General features: G+C 37.4%; 1 protein-coding gene across 4 annotated transcripts in view; it reads right to left on the minus strand.

Annotated features, from left to right (window-relative positions):
• The window catches only part of LOC131060147 (uncharacterized), a 265,487-nt gene that overhangs the window by 228,619 nt on the left and 11,683 nt on the right, over positions 1-25,185 (minus strand). For all 4 annotated transcript variants that reach the window (XR_009110290.2, XM_057993261.2, XM_057993260.2 and 1 more), the window contains exons 4-6: positions 7,206-7,267; positions 6,550-7,084; positions 5,354-5,563 (exon numbers count right to left, since the gene is read on the minus strand). Coding sequence is in view for 3 of the 4 variants with exons in the window: in XM_057993261.2 (XP_057849244.2) it covers positions 5,354-5,563; positions 6,550-7,084; positions 7,206-7,267 (807 nt within the window). In the remaining variant the exon portion in view is untranslated. The remainder of the gene's footprint in view (positions 1-5,353; positions 5,564-6,549; positions 7,085-7,205; positions 7,268-25,185) is intronic.

Here is a 25,185-nt window from a genome sequence, read left to right on the forward strand (position 1 = left end):
TTGTATACAAAAACTCAAACTAGTTGCTCATATTTCTATGGCAGATATCCCTACTTGAATGATCTTTGTATGGCTAGTAATGAACTGGTCACCTCCCTTGAGACCACAATCCCTTCCAGGTCTATAGGCACCTAAGCTACTTCAAATTTTGGGCTCAGCCTCGAGCAATTTAGCTAAACTTTGCCCTATCAAAGACAAAGGCAAATAGAATCACCTTCCACTAACTTGTTCCCTAAATTTGAACCTAATTCCCTTACTCCTTTGGACTGCTCCATTTCAATGCTCAGATTGGTGTCCAGGCATAAAAGACTACTTCATAGGGATTTTGTACTGCAAAAAGTTTCCTCCAGGTTTGTCTGGAAGGAATTAGCATTTGTTTAATGCCAGAATAAATAGAAACCTTCAATGTTGTTGAGCTTCCTCAGCCTCCTATTAATACCTTTCATGACCAGATTGGTTACAAAGATGAAGATGTCGGTTACAAAGATGAACACGTCGGCCCAAGAAAATAAAATTTATTTAATTATTAACATTTATTAAAGATAACACCCAAGACCGGCCTCCACTTACAAACAAAATATTTATTTTTCCTATGCAAGTCGGCCTAATAATTACTTTTATTCAATATTTTAATAATTTATTGTTTTAATTAAAAACAATAGCAAAATATAAAGGCCAACACAGTTGTCCTTAAGCAGGGACATTACAATTTACTTGTAGGTTTTGACGAGAAAATTTTCAACAAGTTTTGGCATTGGACTTGCTAAAAGTGCTTAAAAAGAATGCAATTTTTAAGCTGGCAAAGACATCTTAAACATAATTTGCAAACTCCCCGAGTGCTCAGTGAGAATTCAAAAACAATTTCTCACACAAAGTTTTTGCCATGTTACATGCAGGTTTTGATAGGTGAGTTTCTGCAAGTCTTGGTGTTGAACTTGTGACTACTCAACAAGTACATGCCAAAACTCACTGGACATGGACCATAGACTGAAACATGGTCTGTACACAAAAATTATGCTGAAAACACAATACTATATTTGCTTCTTTTTAAACCCCCATGCCCACACAACATCTGAGTATCCTTGAGCGATTTGGATTGAGTTTATAGCAGCCTTGTTCTACCAAGCATGTTATTATTACGTTTGTAAACAAGACCACAATTTTGCATCCATTGTATTTGATTACATAGTTTTTGTTGCTGATTTATGCTAGCTTTTGTTAACGTGGTTTTCTATTCTTTCTTTCTTCCTTTCTTTTTCAACATAGGATTTATGCTTTCGAGTGAAAAAAATGTTATTTTAGTTATGTAAATTAATGCCATCGCTATTCAATTACCAAATTACGTTTGAAACATATTTTATATGAATTTTACTTTACTTTTTATGTTCAAATCATTGTTGTTTTTTAATGCTGTTTGTGTTTACTTACAAGGGCATCCAATTCCACATCAAGCTTAGCATTAGCTAGTGGAAGTCGTCCTACTAAAGTCATGACCCCTTGGAAATATGCCACAATGAGAGTGGCATCAAGGAATATTATTTGCCTCTTTGGCTCAAAAAAGCTTAATGAAAACATCAACTGCCTCAAGTACCATATTGTACGCATTCCTTGCCACAACACTAAACCATATGAAAAGACCACATAAAAGACAAAATAAGAGATGCGAGCAGTCCTTGCATTGTTGGATGGAAAGAAACTAGAGAGGACAAGGACAGAAGCAGCCATTAATCATGATTTGCCAATAGAAACGAACATAGATCTAGCAAGTATTGTGTATTCTAGTACTAATCCGATGATGTGAAGTAGAGCCCAATCATAGGTTTTTTTGTGCCTAGAAACATACTTGGAGCACAACCTTCATTGCAAGATATAGGGTGGACCAAGGAGGTGCACTAAGAAGAAAATAATGCCTATGCAAATTTCTAGTGAACAACAAACTTCACTTCAACATGGCAAAGAGCCTATAATAGGAGAATTTGGTGATGGCATTACACTGCAAGGCCCCATCTCCGAGAGACTTTAGTGGGAAGTTTGTTGCAAAAGCAAAGTCAATTCTAAAGGAACAAAAGAGGCAATGGCAAAATTTAGATTCAATGTTTCTGCATTCTTTATTTTTTGGCAGCTTCAACTAGTGAGATGGTTTTGTAGAAGTCAATTAACACCACAAAAAAATAAAGAATGCAGAAACCATTGAATCCAAAGTTGGAAGAGGTTGTCTTAGAGGTGGACATAGCAAATGCAGTGCAAGTTGTCATTGACAATGCAATATCATATGTGGCAGCTGGGAGGTTGAACTAGGAGAGGCAACTGTCACTTTTTTGAACCCCTTGTGTGGCCCATTGCCTTGACCTTCTTTTAGAGGACATAGGCAAAATTGACTGAGTCAGACCAACTGAGATGATGCCACAAACATCATAAACTACATTCATAATCATTCTTTGGATCTCAATTTAATAGGAGATCACACCAAGAGGAAAGCATTTGTGTGACAAAGTGTCACAAGGCTTGCAATGAACTTCTTATGCAAAGCATTTGTAATTTGTCAACACTATTTAATCAGATGTTTGCGAGTCAAACATGGCTAGACTCAACATATTCAAAGAAGGTTATAGTGAGAGGGTCACAAAGATAGTTTTTGATGATGCATTAATGAAGGGAATTGCAAAGATCATCATGATAACTTCACACATTAAATAAAATTTCAAATTCAATCCCCTTTTTTCAATTTTTAAAAGTATTTATTTTAGTTGTAAGTTTGTAACTTTAAGTTGTTTGTCTTGTAGCCATTGGAGCCTTCGGTAATGGTTTTGCACTTTATCAATGGGGATTAAAACCCAATGGAATACATTTGTCAGGCCGTGGGTATGGCCAAAGAGGTCATCTAAAACTATTACAAGAGGGATAGACACAAACTCGATCCCATTTAGGAGATCACTAATCAAAGGCGAAACAATAAACTCTACCAGCCTATTCATACAACATAGTACTACCTCAACCCCAAGTTTTTCTTCTCTAATAGATTCACAGGTGTCAATGAGGAGGTTATGGAGTGCCTCTCAACATGCAATGTGACGATGACACCCAAGGTTGAGGTGAGGAGCCTCAATATTTCCAAGTTTTAGAAATGCAAACAAGCTCTAGGAAGAGTCTCTTTACTTTGACACTAGCTATTTGGGGGAGAACTACCCAAACAACAAGTAACAACAATTGGGGTTTTTACTTATACCTTTCAAGATATAAATTACAATTATCAATATTGCTTAAAAACTTTCGAATATCTTGTTTGTAGATTCTTAGTGCAAAGATTATGGTGGAAATACCCCAAAAAATCCTCAAAAACTAGTCCTCTAAATTTTGTCTCAAACTTGAAGCATTTCTAGATATGAACACAACTAGAGTTTGTTTCAGTCAATTCATGTGAAGAAGCACAAAAAGTTGACTCAACAACGCTTCAATAACCTAGTTCTTGTGCAATACAACCTTCGGCTTCACACAAGAAAGGTGAACACATCTACATAGGAGCTTCTACACACTTGGATGATATTGATCCCTATAATCACTAGACTATGCAAGATGGGGAGACCCCCAAGTTCATACAAGGAAATATTGTCGATTTCAAAAGGCTAGCCATGGAGGATGTAGGTGCAACATAAGTAGGATAGTTTCGATTGGATGACATTGTTGTAAATGATGTCCAACATGAGCCAGAGAATGAGTAGCTACCATCAAGTATTAGGATGAAGTCACAAGCATAACCACTGAACACAAGGGCTAGACCCTCTCCCCTTTCTTTTACAGAACAAGAGAAAATAGTAGATTCTTGTAATTTGTAACTTACCCAGATATGCAATTTACAATGATTTGCAAAGAAGATCATCATTGAATCATAATAGTTAGCAACTAGCTGTTGTATTCGTATGATTATAAATTTTGTACTTTATCTGTATCGAATCTAATAGAAAGCAATAATCCAAAATTTTATAGACTCGTTTGATACATTTTGTAACTAAATTTTGTATAAGATTTATGGTTTTTAGAAAATTCAAGTATTTAAAGTTACTCAGATTATGACCAATCAAAAAGTTGGTCAATCAAGTCCAAGAATGCAAACTACAACCTGAAAAATATTGGACAATGAGACAATGCAGATATATGCAACTAAAGAGTGTACATGCAAACAAAAAATTAAACAGAGAGAAGGCAGATTTAATGGCCATGTTAAAAATTCTTCATTTAAAGAAGAATAAAAATCAAGTAAAACTAGAAATGTTGAGGTCCCACCATGAATTGAGAAAACCATCAAGTCCTAGAAGGCTTATTGATTTTTGTGTAGCTTATGAGTTGATAAGGTGAAGTGCCCATAAAACTCCACAGAGACAATGAAAGCCCCATCTTTCTAAATTTATTGTTACACCAACTAGATAGTCTACCATGAAGCTTGTTTCTTTATCAATTATTCTGCACTTTCATAGGTTAGATATTGAAGATCCAAATACATTCTTGTTTGACTTTGATGTGTTGTGATAGAGAAAAGATTATGGAGACGTACAAAGGTTCAAGTTGTTCCCAGCAACTCTAAAAGATGCAACCCTTCATTGGTTTATGGGGTGTTGAAAACATACAAAAATTGTCATATGCTGTCAAGTTTAAAGTTGACATATATTGTTTTCCTGAGTGCAAATCATGATCAAGTATTGTCTTGTCATTTGTTAGTCTATTTTTCATGTTATTTTATGGGCATAACAATTACGCTCAATTATGCCTTCATGATAGAAATCAATGTTGCATTTGACATTCAACATCTGCTTTCTAATTCACTAGATTTATCCCAAACAGGTAACCTATCACTTCAAAACATAACCCAGTTCACCCTGTGATATCACATCTTTCCTTCTTATTTTGTATGGTATTATGACAATTTAAAAAATCATCTTTTAGGTAAAGAAAAATAAAAAGGAACTAAAGCATCAGCCAGAAAAAATAGCTTACCAATGAAATAATCAATTGAATCTACTGTAGCACATCCAAATGTGCCCATATTAAATAAGTCGGTATAACATGATAGGGTCAGTGTAGATTCTTTCAATTCATAAGATACAAAAAATAATAAAAATATGAAAAAGAATGCAACTTTTTGATAAAGACGATAGTATTGTAATATATGTGGAAAGGCAATTCACATCATCAAACAAAGTTATAAACCATAAGAAATCCGAAAACACAAGTTGTCCAATGCAGTTTTCAGCAATTAAAAACATTAAGCACTTTGAAAAGCTATCTGGACAAATGCTATGGATGAATGCCTTTTAAGCACTTTTGGAAAGCTATCTGGCTGAATGCTATGGATGAATACCTTTTTTGGAATCTCATGGAACGCCGATCACCTTGATGTCTATCAGAGTCATGTGCAAGGTCTTTTTTCAAAACATCATAAGTTGTTAGAACAATGTCCGCATTGGCTAGCTCATTTATGCTGGTCTCCATTGCCTCTAATGGAGAATGAGTTGAGACGTTTTTAACACCTCTATACACTTGAACCTTTAAAAATCCTCTCTTTGTATGACTGAAAGAAAAAAATAGTCCATTACTAACTGAATTTAATATAGGACAGCTTTGTTACCCAAAGTCAATGCAATCAAATTACCATGCCATATAACTCCATTCTACCTCAGTAAATCAGATTTAAAATTATGTTAAAAAAGAACTAATGAGATGGAAAATAGGTTAAATCATCTGGCTTACATTCTCAAACCTATACCACTTGTTGCATGCAATGAAATGATGGACATTACTGAAATGAAACTAATGGAAAGGAATATCATTTGACAAGAGTGCTACTGAGTGACATAGGTTCCATAGAAACAATGTTGGTATTGAACAGAACAATGTATGTCTCTTCTTTTATGTTATAGATTTCCTTTGTGGTAAAGTACTTTAATTTCCAAAATGTTTACAATTTAATTAATAATTAGTAACCATGGTTTTATAGAGCTTAAATAGTACTGCTGACAATAGACCACAATTTATTTATTGGGAGCTAATTTAAACTTTAAGGGGCATGTAAACATAAAATATTAGAGAAGAGGCACAGACATAAAACATAATAACAATTATAAGCCATACACAATGACAAAACAAATGTAGTTAGTGTACAATGCCTATTATTATGTTTTTATAACATGGTTTATCTGACTATGTATTAATTGTTTGTTGGATTTGGCTAGTTTTAAGAGGTAGTTACTCAACAGTTGTGTTCCTCTTGGCAACCATGGGGTTCTTTAAATAGATTTTCTATCATCAAGAAAAGTAGTATGATCTAGCTGGATCAACTCTGATCCTTAGCTGACCGTCTTGGGTCTACTTCTGTAAAAACTTCATGTGCGAATATAGATATACTATTACTCCTTTATTTGGTATGCATTTTCAATTCAGTTCACTATCTCAAGTATTTATGTTATCAGATAGGAGAGTAAACAATCAAAACATTGGTAAATAGAATCTCAACAAAAAAAGAGCATGGAAGATTTATTTTAGTTGTGTGTTCCATACCGAGAAATCTCAGTCTGCCATTGTTGCAAGATTGGTTCAGGACATACAATAAGAGTTGCACCTGAAACCACTTCACTCCCTGCAATTTGAAGCAATTCTGAACAGGTCTTACAAATGAATTTTTCTTCAATCTCAATGACATCAGCAGCATCTTTCACTACTGATGCTTTTCTCCTTTTTGAACTCATGTTTCTAGAGCTACTTACGAAGCTCCAAAATTTCTGTGTAGAATCAGAAAGTTCTACATCCCTTCTATTAGCTCTTGCTTCGCCATTGTCTCTAAATCCAACACAGTCTCTATGTTGCCAAGCATCGCATACATCACACTGAACCCAAAAGCCAGTATACTTGTGACTTTCAGTAACAGACCCACAAACACATTCAACACGTTCTAATTTTGGCCTTTTCAAGGGAATACATATCCCATTTTGTCGTGTGTGTGTCTTTCTGGCAATAGTATTTGATTGAGCAGATGTTTGAGGGTGTGCTAAAATGCAAGCAAGCAGTTCAACTGTTTTCCCTAAACCCATTTCATCTGTATGCAAAGAGAGACCATCCAAGGTTAAGACTACAGAAACAATCTTTTCTATATCATCATTCATCTTGATATCAGGGACCACCATAGATCACTAGTAAGAAAACATTGATATGGTTACCTGCAAGAATTCCACCAGGGACAGAACTTAAGAAACCTTCCGGATGCATTGACACACTGCCACTGCCAAATCAGTCCAGATATTAGTCATGAACTGACAAACTCACAAATGCATTTTCTGACAGGATTGAACAAAAGCCAAACAAGAGTCAAAACGTGCTACCATCCTGCAAAGGAAAATGCCTACATAAAAGTATTAACATACTGATCATAAATGTTATATAGATCCATATATCTGTTACATAAAAGTAAAAGAGAATACTCAGGAATTTGGAATAACAGCTTCGATAGTCAATTACATTAGCAATGACACATGACCAGTTTCCCAAATGAATTGGTTAAATGAAAACACCAAAAATTATACATCTTGCAATCATCAAAATATTATTCTTTCTGGTCCTTTAATGCCTCTATTACCTAATGCATTCTTTGGTAAGATGAAAGACTTGGAAATCAAAATAATTTAACTTGTGACACAGCAGATTCGAATATTATTATCAATTTTGATAGTAAGCAAATTAGTCACTGTGGTTTTTGTGATCATTCCTTTGACTTGCCCTAAAGGCAGTAATCTGGACTTACAACAGCAGGAGAAATCGCTGCATTACGGGTGATTATCCTCTGCATTTGAGAGGGGAAGCTCCCTCATATGATCATGGGTTTGGAGGTTTTTGGTTAACCAAAAAATACAGAAGATATATAAATGGAATAAGAAAGAAAAGCGCAAAGAAATCCAAAACAAAATAAACACTATCCAAGTAACTCGGGAAAAACAGGAAAAGCCAAAAACAAGTATATGTAGAATTAAATATAAGGAAGAGTTCAATCCCACATACACCACTAATACACACATGAAGATTAACTGGTTTGCATTTCCCAAAAAAAATCAAGGCTGAAGAACAATTTTGTATCTATGTAACAATTAGGGGCGTCCCCGGCAGCAAATGTCTTGAGGACATGGGCATGCTTCAAAATTGTCCCTGCGCCATCCCCAGAAATTGCAAAAAATCAGAAGCATCCCCAATACAGCCAGCAAAAATTCAAAAACTCCAGGGGGCAGCTAGCCGTCCCCTATGGCCCAGCCACTTTTCAATTGCTCTTAAAAAACACAAAAGTAATAAAAGGTAAGGAGTTATTGGGACGCACAAGGGTCCCCACACCCCTTTGCATAAAACGGAAACCAAAAAATAGCATTATTATATTCAACACAAGAAAATAGCTCATTTGTGTCATTTTACAAATTGTGAAGAGAAAAAAAAAAAGAAGAGCACAATTGTTAGAAACCAAGTGAAAGAAGGAAAGAGAAGTGAGAAAGGGCAAAAAATATTAAAGTAATATTAGTTATTATTTAATGGTCATTATTCTAATGTCAGTTAGTTTAGTTAGTTTCTATTTCTGCATTTTGTTTACAACTGTTTCGTTTAAAAACATCATCTTGTAATTGGCTACATGTAGTCTTTTGTCTTCATAATTAATTATGCAAATACCATTTCATGGTATCATAGCTCAACAATAAATTTTTTGGCAAACTTCTTTTCAACAAAAATTCATGGCTTTTCCTAAAAAAAATTTACAAGTTTTTCTCAATTAATTTAGAACAAAAATCATGGGAAATTTGGAGATAATTAAATCCAAAGGTCTTTTGAACCTATTTGGGTGGACATTTTTGCAGAGTTGAGGGTTTATTGGCTGAGAATAGAAAGGTTTCTTGCTGGAAAAATCGTGGGTTTATTTTAGACATTTTCGAAGGTTTTGTTTAAAAATCACGGTGCCTTTTCACATATTCACGAGTTTTTGGTCGTGTAGGCTTCGTGGTGAAGATCGTGCGACATTTCTACATGTTTGGTGTCTATTTTGCACGACAAACTGCAGATTTTCATGCGAAGTGGTTTCTGTTCTGCATCAAATGTTTTTTCTGTAATCTTCTAGCTCAATTTCTGCCTGCGCCGTTTGTTTTTGAGCCAAGTTCTTGCCGCACGATTGGTTTCATGCGACATCTGGTCTTTTCCTCTTCTGATCATGGACGTGTTTGGGTTTTATCTCCCACGACAAGCCAAAGAAAAATTGGGGCATTTTTGCCTAGTTTTTATTCCCACGGCTAGGGTTTTGAAGACTGGTGTTTTTTGCGCAACGGAAAGAATTTATCCGCAACGGCGGTCTTCTTTCTCATACGACAATATTGTTTCAATTTTGCCCAAATTTTTTTCACGACCATGAGTTATTTTCTCTCACTAGACGGCTTCAGACGAGTTTATTTGGGTTTCTCAACTGCAACCTAAGGTTTTCTATGAACCAAGGGCTTGAAGCAAAATTGTGGGCCCTTAGTTGATCGCCCAAACAAAGCAAACATGTTAGAGGGAAAGTTTGTTTACATTTGCCCTAAAAGGCCGAGTTTTTAGAGTGCCCTCAAAGGCCGAGCTCGGGAGACATTCTTCTTAATCGCGCAAGTGTTGCAAGTCGCGCATTCTCCAAGGGCCAATCTTCGATTAAGGTAGAAGCAAAACAAGAAAGAGGGAGACGCTTCTTCTCCAAGCACTGAGTTTGCAAACAAAAGGGTGAGTCTTTCATTTTTTTGCAAAGACCGAGTTCATTCCAAGGGCACGATTTTTGTTTCAGGAGGCCGCGTTTGAGTAAAGGGTGTAAGTCTTTCATATCTCAACCCAAGTTCGAATTTGCCCTTATTATGCCAAGTTTACATTTCGCCTTGATAGGCTGAATCACCATCCAAGTATAGAGATGCTGAGAGGTCGAGGATTTTGGCTCAAGTAGACGAGTTTTCCCCTAGAGGCCGAAAATCCCCTTTCAAGGGTAGCATGTAAAGCGGCCAAGTGCTCTAAAGAAGGATTGCAGCTCTCAATTCTACCTAAGAGGCTGAAATTTTCCTCCATCAAGAAGTAGAAGGGCATTCATCCAGAACAAGTTCTCAACGTTGCCAGGTATGCTTGATTGGCTTCAAAATTCTCATATGTATATTTGATGGATATCCATGTTGTGATTAGGGTTTGTATGCAAAACAAATTGTGTAAACTTTAAAAATTTAACCCAAGAATCCATTATTCACCTAATTCGGTCTTCAATCTGGAAATTTTAAACCTAGGGAAATTTCAGACATTTTAAATTAAAACTAAATATCCAAACATCTTTCCAGACGCCTTTGAAAGAACTTAAAATTCCCCTCGCATTTGGCAAAACAAGCAAGTTTAAAGCCTTCGCATTTTCAAACCAGCAATATAGGGGACATTGCTTTCAAAAGCATTCAAAATCAACAACCAACTAAATCCCAAACCAAACGCACCTAGTTCCCATTCCCAGCCATGCCTCAGAATTCAAATTATTCAAACAACAAACTGTAATAATCTTGTTATTCCAATAAGTATTGATGCTAACGCCATCTTTGGGCACCACTAACCGTATTTTTACCTTAAGCTTGCCTCGTAATACATGTCCCGGTGTGCAGGATAGATGCCTCGTCAAGTGGTTGAATCCTCATAGGCACCCAAGACAGTAGGGGCATCCCAGGTACCTAAGTCAAATTACCCCCACAAATTGGAAAAGATGAAGTACGGATATCAGGGGGTGGTATAGGAGTCAAAAGTGCAGAGCAATTGGGAAAACATTGGCGACACGGATTTTGGAGTTGTTGATATCTAGCATTTCAGAGATAAGAGTGTATGACCCAAACGCATACGGGAAGGCCAAACGAATGGTAGAAAGTGGCATAGCCCAGGTAGCAGGTTTCGCTCAGGCCATCCGGAACTATGAGCTTGTTGTGGAAAGTTCTAAGCACTATTTGCTAGACAGTAGGGTGGTAGTTGCAAATGGGGTAATGTTGGTTGACTTCACCCCAGAGGCTATTGAAGAAGCCATTGATATCGTGCTTCCTGAAGATGCTATCACGGTGATCGTAGAAGAGGCTCAAGCAACCTATGATGCTAATCCCAAAAAGTGTAAGGGGAAGATAAATGAGGAATGGTTCAAGGAAAGAAGACCCCCTAGCACCAGAATTCCAAAGAAGGCCTACAAGAGTGATTTTGGTGAGTACAAAGGTATGATAACATTACTTAACCGGGTCATGTGTAATGTCCCCTTCTCAGCAGTAACTAGTTCAGTTGGTCGTTAGCCTATCCCGGAGATCCGTAGGCTAGTCGGGAGCAAAAATTAGGGTTTCCTACCTCTAGGGGGATGTTTCGGTATTTTTGGTGGCTTGCATGTTGGAGTTTATCAGTTTTGGTTATGGATTCCTTCTAGGTTTTAAGAAAGCTTCGCAATGATGGTACATGCTTAGCAAGCAAGGGAGTTTGGTAAACTTACTATGTTTAGTAAGTGGAGGTGAGGACACTTCATTTCTCTGGGTTTTTTTGGGTTTCCAGAGAGCTTCGCGATGGTGTAGCATGCAACTAGATCCGAAGACTTGTCCGAACTTACTATTTCTAGTAAGTTGTGATGGTTGCTTAGAATGTGGTCAAAATGCCTTTGGAAACACGTACTTATTTTAGCAGTATGCTATTTTTAGTAAGTTCTATTTTTAGCAGTACTATTTTTAGCAAGAGTTCAGCAAGTCAGTTCAGATGGCTACTCCTGGCAGGTCAGTTTGAGCAGTTTGTCTTCCAACATTTTTGGAGCTTATTTTGGGTGATTTATGCTTGAGGAAAAAATATTTTATAAGTGAATTATTAAAGGCTAGATGGACACCTTAGGAGGAAATGAGTTAATTTTATGATATAATTCACTTTATTTCTTGGACGCCTAAAACACTTTATTGATATTTTTTATTAAAGAATCATTTTCATGACATAAGGTGGGCATCCATTTTGGAGATTTTTCATGTAAAGATTATAACCATTAAAGTGCCCAAGCAATAGTTGATTTTGGCATCCCTTTTGGAGAAAATACATGATTTAAATTTAAGGCAAATATTATTTTTGCTTGGCGTCCAAATTGGATGTAATTTCATTTCATTTCATGGCAATTTGGAGGGAGTTGAATTTGAATTTGGAGCTTCAAAAAGTTATAAATAAGCATGTTGGGCTCTTCTTTTTGGTATCCATGATTATTTGCAACGAAGTGCTGCCAAAATTCCGATTGATTGCTTTGAGGAATGCATACCTCCTAGCTGGTTCTTGGCTTCTTGCTTGAAAGATAGCAACTAGTTGAGATTGTGAGACTGTTTTTTACACTAAAGAACAAATGGAGTTCATTGATGTAGTAACATTTGATGTTTTCTGATGTGTTTTGGGGTGTTTGTGAGTATTCAAGTTGCAGGTGGATTGTAGAGCTTAAGTGTTTTTTTTTTATCATAAGTCTAAGGAGGAAATTTTGTGGCTTCTAGGTATTCTCTCTTTATTTTCCTAAGGCCTAGGCGATCCTATATGCCAATTTTCAGAGTTTAATTTGGATTTGTAAATTTAATATAGCAAATCAACCTCTTCCCAGGCCGTACCATGTTTGGGGCTGTCTTGGAATGCGTGCATTAATGTTTTGAGCAAGTTTGCAGCTGTTTGTTGGTCTTGGCTGGGACGCCTCCTTCCTAGAATTCATTTACATTCAATTTTGAGTCTTTCTGTTGAGTTTGGGAGGAGTTGTGAGCATTTTAGTGTGATCTGGTGTTGCTGGTCTGTGTTTTTCAGTTTGCTGGAAAAGTATATCAGATTTAGAATTTTGAAATGTAGGGTTGTTTTTGGGTAGTTAGTTTCTTGTAGCTTGTGAAGTGCATTTAACATCATTTGCAGCTTTGGACAGTGATATCTCTTGATCTAAAAATCCATGTTATGTATTGTAAAGCTGATTGGTAGTACTAACAGCTATCTTATTTTTGAATTGTTTCACAACACCCATTGTATAAGTGGAAGAGGCTGGCTTTGCCGCCTATCTTATTTCATTGTACTCCTGTCCTCCCGCTGACTAAGCGGTTGAGTGGATAGTTGTTGTTATTTTCAGTCCTCACGATGAATAAGTATTTGAGTGATTGTCTTGTTTACTTCAGTCATTTTGGATTTGTAATTGGCTGGTTACACCACCAAATAGTTGTTAAATTCCAATTTTCTATATCCCATTGAAAAGTGGAAGTGGCTGGTTACACTGCCAAATAGTTGTTAAAATTCCAATTTTCTATATCCCACCGCCAATTTGTATTGCTCTCTACATTTTATCATACTAACGCTAATGGGAGAATGTATTGTGTAAAAATTAAAAAAAAATTGAGGGGAAAACTACATTATGGGACTTCCTCACTCCAACCTGTTCAAAGAATGGATGTTCTACTTCACAGAACAGGTCTTTTCGAGGAAAATCAAATTTGATTGGGCTCAAACTATTAGTGACAACATTCATACACAACTAGTCCAGCTTGCCGAGAAGAAATATTTCACGATGTCCTCTTATTTAGTCTATATGTTTGCCAGACATCTGAAACTGCCCAGATTAATCCACATGGGAGAAATTGGTAACGGACCCGGCTAGGTAAAAGTATAAGGCTGCTGCCCTCAACTTCATTATTATGACATAAGTCAGCATGAGAAGAGAAACAAAGCCTATGCAGTAGGCCAATATGAGCACGTGAATGATGCATTCACCATGAGCCTAGTCAAGGAGATGCAGGAAGGCCCACATCAACAAATATCTAAATCAACCATGGCACTAATAAGAAGGTACGGGACCTGGTTCATCCAGTTTCCCAATTCACCTATTTGAGGATTTTTGGCTTTGAAGGTTCCCCTTACCGACTCCCACGATACCCCACAAACAGATTAATTCTCCTAGAGGTCGCCAGGCAAGCATATAAAACATAAAAAATCCTCAAAGATAGGAAGATATCAAGAGTCGCGTTCCCTATGGCCATTGGGGGCAACGATGTATATGTTAAGACTTCTGCACAGGCTGAGTTAGCCGATGAGGAGCTGGTGTCATCCTGTTTACTAGAGCACCCCCGCAGAAAGAGTTTTGATCCTACCGAATTAGGACAAAGGGCTTACAGCAAACACTACAGACATAAGATGAACATAGAGGACTATTGGGCCAGCTACAAGGATCATTTTGAGGTCGGACGGCATAAGCACTCAAGGCTTAACATTCACCAAATCAGAACCTTTGAGTATGCTCAAGTCCCTAATCAACTACTAGACTACAGGGCCAACATGTTGTATCAAGACTATGAGGCAATAAAAGATCTTCCTCCCTCAATAAATTGGTCCCAAAATCCCATCACCGACTTGGAAGCTATGATGGAATACAATTTACCTACAACCTGATGGGGGACTTTGAGTCCTACTCATTAGAAGAAGAAGAGCCATCAGGTGCTGAAAAGGAAGAAGTTGAGAGGGAACCCAAAAAGAAACATAAGAAGGCCAAGGCAAGTAAAGGGATATGAACATCAAAGAGGGTCAAAAGGAACAAGAGCCAATCACCAAAGGCACCGGCTCGAGAAAAGATACCGATAAGGTAACCACCTATCACCACCTCATCAAGAGATCCTAGCCCGGCCAAGGATGTAGTCTAGATTGAGCAACTCCTACTTCTCCCTCGCCAATTGATTCAGCCATTGTTGAGGCAGTTGATCCACAAGAGCCCAAGGAGCAGGAAACCGCAACGCAGATCATTGATCTAGACGGGCCAGAGGATTAGGTTGAGGAAGGGGAAATCACGCCAAATGAGGGTGTGAGCCAGAAAGATGGCATACCTGAGGAGCTGAAGGACGAATGTTGTGGAGGAAAAGGAAGGAGGTAGAATTGAAGAGCCCCATGTTCACGAGGAGCAACAAATAGTGGAGGTCACTCAGCAATTGCTAAGCGAAGAAGGAGAGAACTCGGCAGTGTCTAAAGATACTAAATCAACCCTCCTTCCAAGACGAGCAACTACAGCTAGGTAGTGAATCCGTTGAGACGTCAGGACAGCAAAGCAGAGAATTGGTTGTCACATCAGGACAACCTACCCCTCATGCATGGTTGCAGTCCCGGATACATAAGAAAACCGCAGCAAGGCCGCCCATAAGTCTGGATAACTTATTCTCTAGGACACAAGAACCTCAAGCCAAAGGTAAGAAGAAGCCGAAGACCTATTCTAGGATTACCAAGGATGCCCTGCAAAACCAGACAATACATATTGCTGCTCCACCTGAAGGCAAATCAGCTGAGGAAGTTGCACTGGCCGATTAAAATATCACGTCAATCCCACTTGGAAAGGCCACAAAAGAGCAACAAGTGGAGGAGTTCAAGGACTCCATGCAGAACATATTAGGCCAGCTGGAAAGAATGACTGGTGAATGAGAAATGTATAAGGCACATGCGGAGCAAGCCGATGGCTATATAGATCACCTGCTCAAGCCATTGCAGCATGCTACTGAGACCTATGTTCCCCCTCTGGCATTAGCACCGAAAACCACAGCTGAGTTTGAGGGAGTGCGCGACATGACAAAGGTTGTTAGAGAATGGATCGAGAGCATCAAGACAAGGGGAAACTAGGTGATTGAGGATGCAGCCAACATGATTATAGATATGGAACAGACCCGCCAAAGGCTACAGGATGCCAAGGAAGAATTCAACAAATTCCAGAAAGCGATTGATAGGCCTCTTCTCATCATGAGGGAGTTGTTTTGGACTCACCTCTGCATAATAATACTACAGGAAATCCTTAATCCCCATGACATCAGCACTTTTGCGGAATGGGGCCAGATTTTTAGCATGAAGAGTGACATGGCAAACTACATCAGCAAAGGATGGGATGAGTGCAAGGGAACCTTGTCTAACGTCAAGACTTTCTGTGAAGATACTATTGATACATGATAGCCTCGGTAAGATAAATGATTGAATGAGAGATAAATGAAGTCTCTCATTCAATCATCTATCTTATCGATAGACTATGATAAGACTTCATTTATCATTCCTTCATCTAATGATCATTCTTCGATATATAACCTTACTTATTCCGATCAACTTCGAATTCTTAATCAATGTCTAACTACCGATTATTATCGGTTGCAAATCATAAAGCACAAATACCGATTGGTATCGGTTTACCTTGTTAATCATTTGCACACCGATTATTATCGATCAAACACGTTAACTATGTAAACACTGATTGTTATCGGGATTATTAAAAGACTGCATACCGATTAGTATCAGTTCATTTGTTAATAATATATACGCCGGTTAGTATCGGCTCACTTGTTATGATGTACACATCGATTAGTAACTTATACATGTCGATTGGTATAAGGTAAAATGTGATTATGATTCTAAGAGGTGCGATCAAGTAATATCTTGATCGATCATGTCCATTAGACATGATCGGTCAAGGTATCGCTTGATCGTCCTCATTAGCATATATATATATCAATCGATAATGATGAGAAGTACATTGAAATCGATAAATGCTCCTTCTCCATCTGCATCATACCAGACAATAATCAGATCCATTATATTAAGAAATAACATATACCTAAAAGAAGAAGAATAACCTTGAATATAACTTGCATCTTGAATTGAAAATCGAGTAACATTTACAGATACCCTCAAGGCATTAGTCAATGACTAGAAAGATAACATGGAGTGTGACGAAATGAAACTGCGCTGGAATGGTCGGCTGAAAAGTGATAAGACCACATACTCCATAGCTGACATAGAGTTCGCCAGCAAGCTGCACGCGGACATACAACATTTTGAAACCTATCAAATAGGTTGGTTCGAGCAGCTAAGAAGAATGGACAATCACTGTGAGGATGTCCGCTTCCGAATGCATAATCCTCCTATTCCTCCCCTTGAGGACTTGTGCATTGTGTGCTTACGATTCCAAGAGTATGTTCGTGCTGAGAGGGCAACAGACTGAGATATCTAGACAGGATATTTGGTGGGAGAAAGTGACCTTTTGTAAAAAGGGGAAAATATCTATCTTGGGATGGTAAAAAGTGCATTCCCAAAGTCAGTTGTTTCTCCCCAACTACTCAAGTACACTCTTCAGATTTTGAGATCCGTGCAATTGTACTTTTGGGGGGACAACTTTATGGTTGGTAGTTGATTAGTTAGTTAGCAGGTATGTCCCTTATTAACTAGGTATGGGCAGTCATGCTTTCTAAGATGAATTTGGGCTACTTGTATGGTATAATCTGGGCCATTCATCCAATTTTGAAAATCTATTTAAAGTAGCTAGTTTTCCCTTATTTTTGTAAGAAGTTCTTGGATTGTTGCAGAAACTCTGTCGAAATATACCCAGAATTAATGGAGTTAGAAGTTGTTGTTATTTCCTGTGAGTGCATGGTTCACTTCTTCACCCTTTAAATTTTTGTTATGCATTTTGCTTTCAAGTAATACACTCAGGTTGTTATTTAATAGGGGTCTTTAGTTCATACCATTAAGGATTGGTTGATTGCCAATCCCTCTATATGGTTAGTATGAACTTACTAACATGCTCAATTTGGTTGTTAAATGCTAGATGTATGAATGTTTAAATTCAGCATTTGTGTTTAATATCTTGAAAATCTAGATTCCTTTGAAGATTGCATCAAGTTTTATTTAGTTGTGTAATTACTGGCGAGGTAAAACATGATTATTATAAGATGTTTGTCTATTTGCTTGAATGTATTACTTTAGATAGAAGTAGTTAGTATCTCTCTTTCCTCCTCTTCTTTTTTTTCCTTTTTTTATGTAAGCCTGTAAGTAGAACCATCATGGCAGCATCAAGTTTAATGCAAAATCAGATGAAAGCTGACTTGTATAAGTCTAGGGGAAATTTTACCAAAACTTTTGAGCCAAGTCTATCCATTAACATAAGTCCCCTTTGTGTCTACTAGCAAGACACATGAACCTCTGAGTTATCCCACAATCAAGACCTGACAAAATGAACCTTGAGGTTGTTTCACAGTGATCATTTTAGCAGCACTGGAGCTTCCTTACGCAAGAGAGAATGGGATTGCTAATAGATTCTATTATGTTGACCGGAAGGAGTTGAAATCAGACTTTAGCCACGTCAACATGATCATCTCACATTCAATAGAGATGTGGTTTCTGATGAAGAAGGTTGGCCCTTTCAGCTCACTTCTCCCATCCAACGTCTTGAAGATCAGCCTCTACAAACAAAAGATATAGGTGGTAGGCTTCCATTAGCTCCACTTAAGGGAGGGATTCAGATGATTCTGAGCCTGAAGTTTGGAATCTCCTAGGCATGATATTGTACCACAAGAGTTCTCTCAGGAAAATCTAGATCAGCATCCAAATGATTTTATTCCATGCAACCCAAGTCATGTTGATACACTTGATTTGGAAATAGATGATTATGCTCTCCAACCTAAGTGGTGGGAAATGCTTATCGGTGATGTTCGGTATGATGAGCTTGTGGAGGGTAGATATTCTAGAGACAAGAGCAAGAAGAAGAACATAGTTGATTTTCCTCTTATGGCCAACATTCAAAGTGTTTATGAGCCCCAGACTTATTCAAAGGCATAAGGTAAACTTGAATGGGAAAAGGCTATAGAAGCTAAACATGTTAGTCTTATGAATTATAACACTTGGATTTTGTCAAATCTTCCACCAAGGAAGAAACCCATTAGCCACAAATGGCTCTATAAAGTCAAGTACAAAGCTGAAGAAACACTTGATAAATACAAAGCTCGGTTGGTAGCTAAAGGCTTCTCATAGAAAGAAGGTGTTGACTACAAGGAAACCTTTGCTCCTACAACAGAGATGAGAACCATCCGACTGCTTCTAGCCATTGCAACATAGTCTAGCTAGAAAGTCCATCAAATGGACATGAAGAGTGCCTTCCTCAAATGTGACTTGGAAGAAGATGTCTACATGACACAGCCTCAAGGTTTCAAGGTTGCAGGCAAAGAGCACCAAGTATGGAAATTGGTGAAGGCTCTTTATAGCCTAAACAAGCCCACATGGCATGGTACATCAAGATTGATCACTACTTGGTTGAGCAAGGCTTTCAGAGAAGTCCTTCGGATCCCAAATTGTATGTCAAGAGTGTTGGTAATGACATCATTTTTCTTGCATTCTATGTGGATGATATCATCATTGCTAGTAGTGGAGAACCCTTGCTTGAGAAAATAAAACAAAACTTGTGTCGGCCATTTGATATGATAGATTTGGGACTTTTGCATTATTGTCTCGGTGTAGACATTTGGCAAACAGGTGGCAGCATTTTCATTTCTCAGTCAAAGTATACCAAGAGTTTGCTAGATAAGTTCAGGATGCAAGATTGCAAACCTTCATCTACACCCATGGAGAAAGGGCTGAAACTATTAGCCAAATCAAATTCACTTGTGGTGTATGACTCAACTTTCAAGCAACTAGTTAGCAGTCTCATCTATCTTACAGCCACTAGATCTGATCTTAGTTATGCTATGAGATACATAACTCGTTTCATGATAGCCCCCAAAGAAAACAAATTGGGTTGCAACGAAGCGTGTATTGAGATATGTAAAAGGGACACCTAACTTTGGCATTCGGTATGGCAAAAGCAAAGATACTTAGCTGATTGGTTTTACAAACTCAGATTGGGTAGGTTCTATTGATGACAAGAAGTCTACTTCTAGGTAAGTCTTTAGTCTTGGTATGGGTGCTATCACATGGACCAGTAAGAAACAATAGGCGATAGATCTTTTCTCAAAAGAAGCAAAGTATCGGGGAACCATTAAGGCAACATGTGATGCTATATGGCTAGGGAGGATGCTTTCTGACATGAAAATGTCTCAAGCAGGGCCTTCACCCTTGTTTAGTGACAATCAAGGGGTGTTGAAACTTGCCAAGAATCTCGTCTTCCATGAGCAAACCAAACATGTAAAGCTTCATTGTCACTTCATTCGACAGTTTGTTGAAGATGGAACTATGGTCTTGCAATATGTTCCAACAGTGGATCAGACTGCGGACATTCTCACCAAGTCTCTAAGCCGAGACAAGTTTGTAAAATTCAAAGGGCAACTTGGTGTAGTTGATAGGATGACCATTAAGGGAGGGTATTAAACTAATATTTGTTATTATTTAATGGTCATTATTGTAATGTTAGTTGGTTTAGATAGTTTCTATTTCTGCATTTTGTTTACAATTGTTTCATTTAGAAACATCATCTTGTAATTGCCTATATGTAGACTTTCGTCTTCATAAATAATTGTGCAATTACCATTTCAAAAAAAGACTAGGTAACCATCATTTGAGGCAAATTCATTGTCTTTTGTTTACTTTTACAAGTTCTTTTGTATTTTTTTACTTTTGGTTTTTGTCAAAATTTCAAATACTTAGGCGAGTTGTTTTGTTTGTTTGTGTTCCATGTTTGCACTTGTATTTGTCATCTACATTTTCAACCCAAAAAAAGCAATGAGCACTAGCAATAGTGAGGGTTAAGAGATTGAAATTGAACAAGCATGCCATGGAAGTTCCATCAAGGAGTGCAAGTGTTTCAAGGACACGTAGTTCAGAAAATCCATTTCAATGCCCTTTTAACATCTTGAGAATTTATGCAAAGGGCCCATTTAACCCAAAAAAAGCCTCTTCACAATTTGCAACAGCCATAGACACTAAGAAAAAAAATCACGGGGGAGTAGAGTATGGTTGTGTTATATTTGCAAGGAGGACTATAGGGGTGGCTACACAAGAGTTTACTCCCATCTTTTAGGCATACCTTGTAAGGGGTAAAAGCATGCAAAACCATAAAATTAGCTAAGAAGACCAAGGTGACTAGGTTGCACATGGAGGGCGAAGCCAAAAACAAAAGAAATGCAAATAGACTCTATGCAACCTAGTGGGTCATTGTATAGTGCTACTACTATTGAATCTAGGAGTGTTGAGCCTGAGAGTCAACGAGGAAAGAAAAGGTCCTCGTTGAATAGTACACATATTTAACATGCAATTGTGAGATTTAGTTGATAGTTCTATGGCCAAATTTCTATGCTAATGCCATACCATTTCATGTGCCAGGCTCTCCATATTGTAAACAAATGTTCAAAGATGCACTTGCCGCTAGTCCTTCATATGTTCCCCCTGGAGATCATAAGCTATGCAACTCCCTCCTTGATAAAGAGCATTCCAAGGCAAATATAATGATGGAGGAATTGAGACAAGTTTAAATAAGGGATGGTTGCTCTATCATTATGGATGGGTGGACCGATTTTAGACATCAGCCACTCATCAAAGTTATTGTCACATGTTCAGTAGATTCTTATTTTCTTATAGCTATTTTTGGTTCGGGAAATAGGAAGAATGCAAGCTTCCAATTTCAGATTTTGAAGGATGCCATAGAAGAGGTTGGACCCTCTAATCTTGTACAAGTAGCGATTGATTCAGCCCATGTATGCAAGTTAGCTAGTTTGATGGTGGAGGGTACTTACAAGCACATTTTTTGGACCCCATGTTATGTTCATGCACTGACCAATGCATTGAAAAACACTAGGGAAATAGATTGGGTGAAGAAAGTGGTGTCAGAAGTTAGAGGCATTCAAGTGTTCATTTACAATCATCGCACATCACTTGCTATGTTTAGGACTTATTTGAGGAAGGAATTCCTCGAGTCTATGGATACCAAATATGCTACCTACTTTATTTTGTTGGAGAGGATAATTGAGGTGCAAAAGCCTCTGCAATTAATGGTGGTTAATTCGAAGTGGGCTAGATGGGCACAAGCAAATGCACTTGGAAGGAAACAATGTCTAACAAAAATCGTCAAAGATGATCGCTGGTCCACAACGAGGTATGAGATTGTTGTTATTTAATTTTTAATGAATTGCTTATTTTATTATTAATTTTCTGATTTTAGTACTAAATTTCTGATTTTATTATTAATTGATGCATTGTCGATTTTAGTATTAAATTTATGATTTTCATTTTATTATTGATATTAAATTAATAAATTGCTGATTTATATTTTTTATTGTTTCTAAGTTTCTGTAATGTCCCCTTCTCCATGATATGTCAGAGATAGCAGAGGATTAACCTATCATTGGACCGTCGTAGGCTAATGGTGTGTTTAGAGGATCCAGTTGAGCAGTTTGGGGCTCTTCAGGTGGCAGTTGGCAGTGTGCGTCTTCTCTAGATCCTTGGGTTCTTTTATGGCAGTGTATTTAAGTGTTTCTGGCTCCGTTTGGGGGTACTTACTATTTATAGTAAGTCATGAGGATGATAGAGGCCAACCTTAACTATTTTTAGTAAGGGACCTAGATATGCAGAGGACGCAGTGGACTTCCCTATGGTTTTTGCAGAATGGAGAAATAATGATTATTTTGGGAGTTATGATATTTTAATTATTATTAAAGTTATAATTTAATAATAATTAATTATATGAGCATATTAATAATTAATATTTTGACTTTATATTATAAGGTGCAATTAATATCATAAAGTCAAATATTAATATCATTTGAGATGGGTGCCCACTTTGCAAATATTAAAAATGGCCCCAAGTAAAGTAAAGCATTTAATAAATTAAAAGACATTAAATGCTTTTTGTGGGAAATCAAGCCATATTGGAGACTTATAAAAGAGAGCCTCAATGAATAATTCATTCATTCTACACTTGGTTTTTTATGAGTTTGTCTGAGAAGAGAAGAAACAAGGGTTTCCAGAATATTCAGTCTTAGAGAGTGTAGCTGCTTCATGATTTGGCTTCCTGAGGGTGTGAGAGATCATCTGAGGGTTAGCATGTGCTGGTGACTACACACAGTAGTCACAATTGAGTTTATTGGTGATATTATTGTAAGGGTTTGAAGATTCACAGAGATATATTTCAGAGGATTTCATTGCAATTTGTAGGGAGGAGGATAACCAATATTTCATTCATTATTGACTGCTGCTGGCCGTACATTGTACCTGCTGCAAAGGTCGTACCATACTGCTGTTTAGAGGGCCGTACCATCTCCTCTTTGCTTGTGCGATTCTAGTTTCAGACTGCAGCATAGTTATTTGTGCATCATACCCGTCCTTCTTGGTCGAATATATTGTACTTTCAGAACAGCGTATGATTATAAAAAGATTACTGCTATTTATTATGTGCTGGGCGTCCAAAAGAATGTGCTTTTTGCTGGTCGACTACCTTGGATAGCAAAATCAATATTTACTCTTTCCGGGTTTGCAATGTAGTTTTTCTTGCAATAAAAAAAATCCTATTATTTGAAGGTGTGAAATTGAATATTTCTCATTCCAAGCTATTAGTTAGTATTTTATATATTTTCCTGCAAATAATGTATTTTCTAGCATATCAACTTCAAAACACAAAAAAAACATAAAACACAAAAAGAAAAAAAGAAAAAACAATACCTACAACAAATCTCAAAAGAAAATATCTCTGCAAGGGGGAGAAAATATCTCTACAAGGGGGTGGGATATTTCAGTGGTATCAGAGCGGTTTCCTGTCAGCCTGTGCTTTTATAGTATTTCATGAGTGAGTATGAAGAGTTTGTAGTATATACCAAAGATACAGGTCAATGACAACCTCCAGTTTTTGGGTGAAGGTGAAACAGCTTAGGGTGTTCTGGGTATACACAAAAGTTCATCTTCCAATTCCATTAGTGACAGTGAGAGCACTCCGAGTACCATGGCTAACAGAGACAAGTCATGAGCACGTTCATTTAGCCCTGACACAGAGGCTAAGAGGAGGTTTGATAATATGATGGATATGATGTCACAGTTGATGGGCACTATGATACAGTTCGTTCCACCACAACAGAGAGTTAATCAGGGACAGTCTAGTGGAACCCAAGGTATAGAACAGCCTAGAGAAGTTGTATGATAGGCTTCTCCTTTTGTGGGTTCAATACTTAGGCATACATGTGTTGTCAAAGACCTTAGGAACACAGTGTGATAAAATTAAGAAAATGGCATGCCCCTCAAGCTCTCTGTGAATGCTACTCCTCGACCCTTCTAGGGACTCCACCCAAAAACCCCTACCAACTGTTGTCCCCAAATCAACCAAATTCTTTTCCTAAATAACCTATGATAGAGACTATTTTCAACAACAAAGAACTTTTACAAATTAATATTTAGAATTTTGAGGACAATAAACCTAAACAACAATTTTGATCCCAAAAAAGAGTTATCTCTCAATCACCAATGCCTAAATGTGTATTAAGTGATGGCACATACATGATCTTTAGTCACCATATTCTTTTGGTATAAATCAAGGTCAATTATAACGGTGAAAGTGTTAAAATGGCCAAGCCTTGGAGAAAAAAAAGCTCTAGCATAGAAGAGTACATCATTTTAATTCAAAAACCAACAAAAAAGCGCAACCTATAAAAGCTGAATCCATTCCCTATGGAAAAATCACTATGCATAAAGCCCCATACATTTTCTAAGACAGCATAACAAAACATAAAACATCTACCATTTGTTATCCAAATCTAAAAAATCTTTAAGACCTACAATGAAATACTAAAATCATGTAACAAGAAGTTCAAGCCAATGCCTATGTACGTGAAAAATCTCAGGGGCATTCACTTTGACGAAAAGTTCAAGAGTCCTTAAGCCTAAGTGGGATTGTGCCCTCTACCCATGGTATCTTAGGACTGCTAATTTGGCAATGTTTGTGCTTGGCATCTAGGTTAATCTTGGTGGACAACACTTTAGTTATGGATCTAGATAAAGTTGTGGACATGTGTGGAAGCTTTGTGAGACATAATAGTGCTAAGATGAAGAAAGATATAGAACTAAAACACTAAATATATTTTATTTTACTATTCATTCTATACATGGCAAACTCTTGATAAAGATGTATGGCAACTATTTTCTCATTTACTTATCTATCTCTCGGTATCGTATTTCTATGATATTTGTTGATGTCACATATATGTACATACATAGATTACATGTTGTGGAGGCCAAGGGTTGTTAAGGAAGTTGAACTATTCCTTGGAAGTGGAACCATTTCGATGGAGACACCTCATCTCTCGCATCTAAAATGTGGTTGGTAGTAGCATGATGTGTTAGCAAAGACCTAGCATAGCACAAGCCTTGAGAGTGTCACCATATTAACTACACTGTCTAAATCTAAAGTATGACATTCAT

The sequence above is a fragment of the Cryptomeria japonica genome, chromosome 7, assembly GCF_030272615.1.
Source record: "Cryptomeria japonica chromosome 7, Sugi_1.0, whole genome shotgun sequence".
In the NCBI taxonomy this organism is placed as follows: Eukaryota; Viridiplantae; Streptophyta; class Pinopsida; order Cupressales; family Cupressaceae; genus Cryptomeria; species Cryptomeria japonica.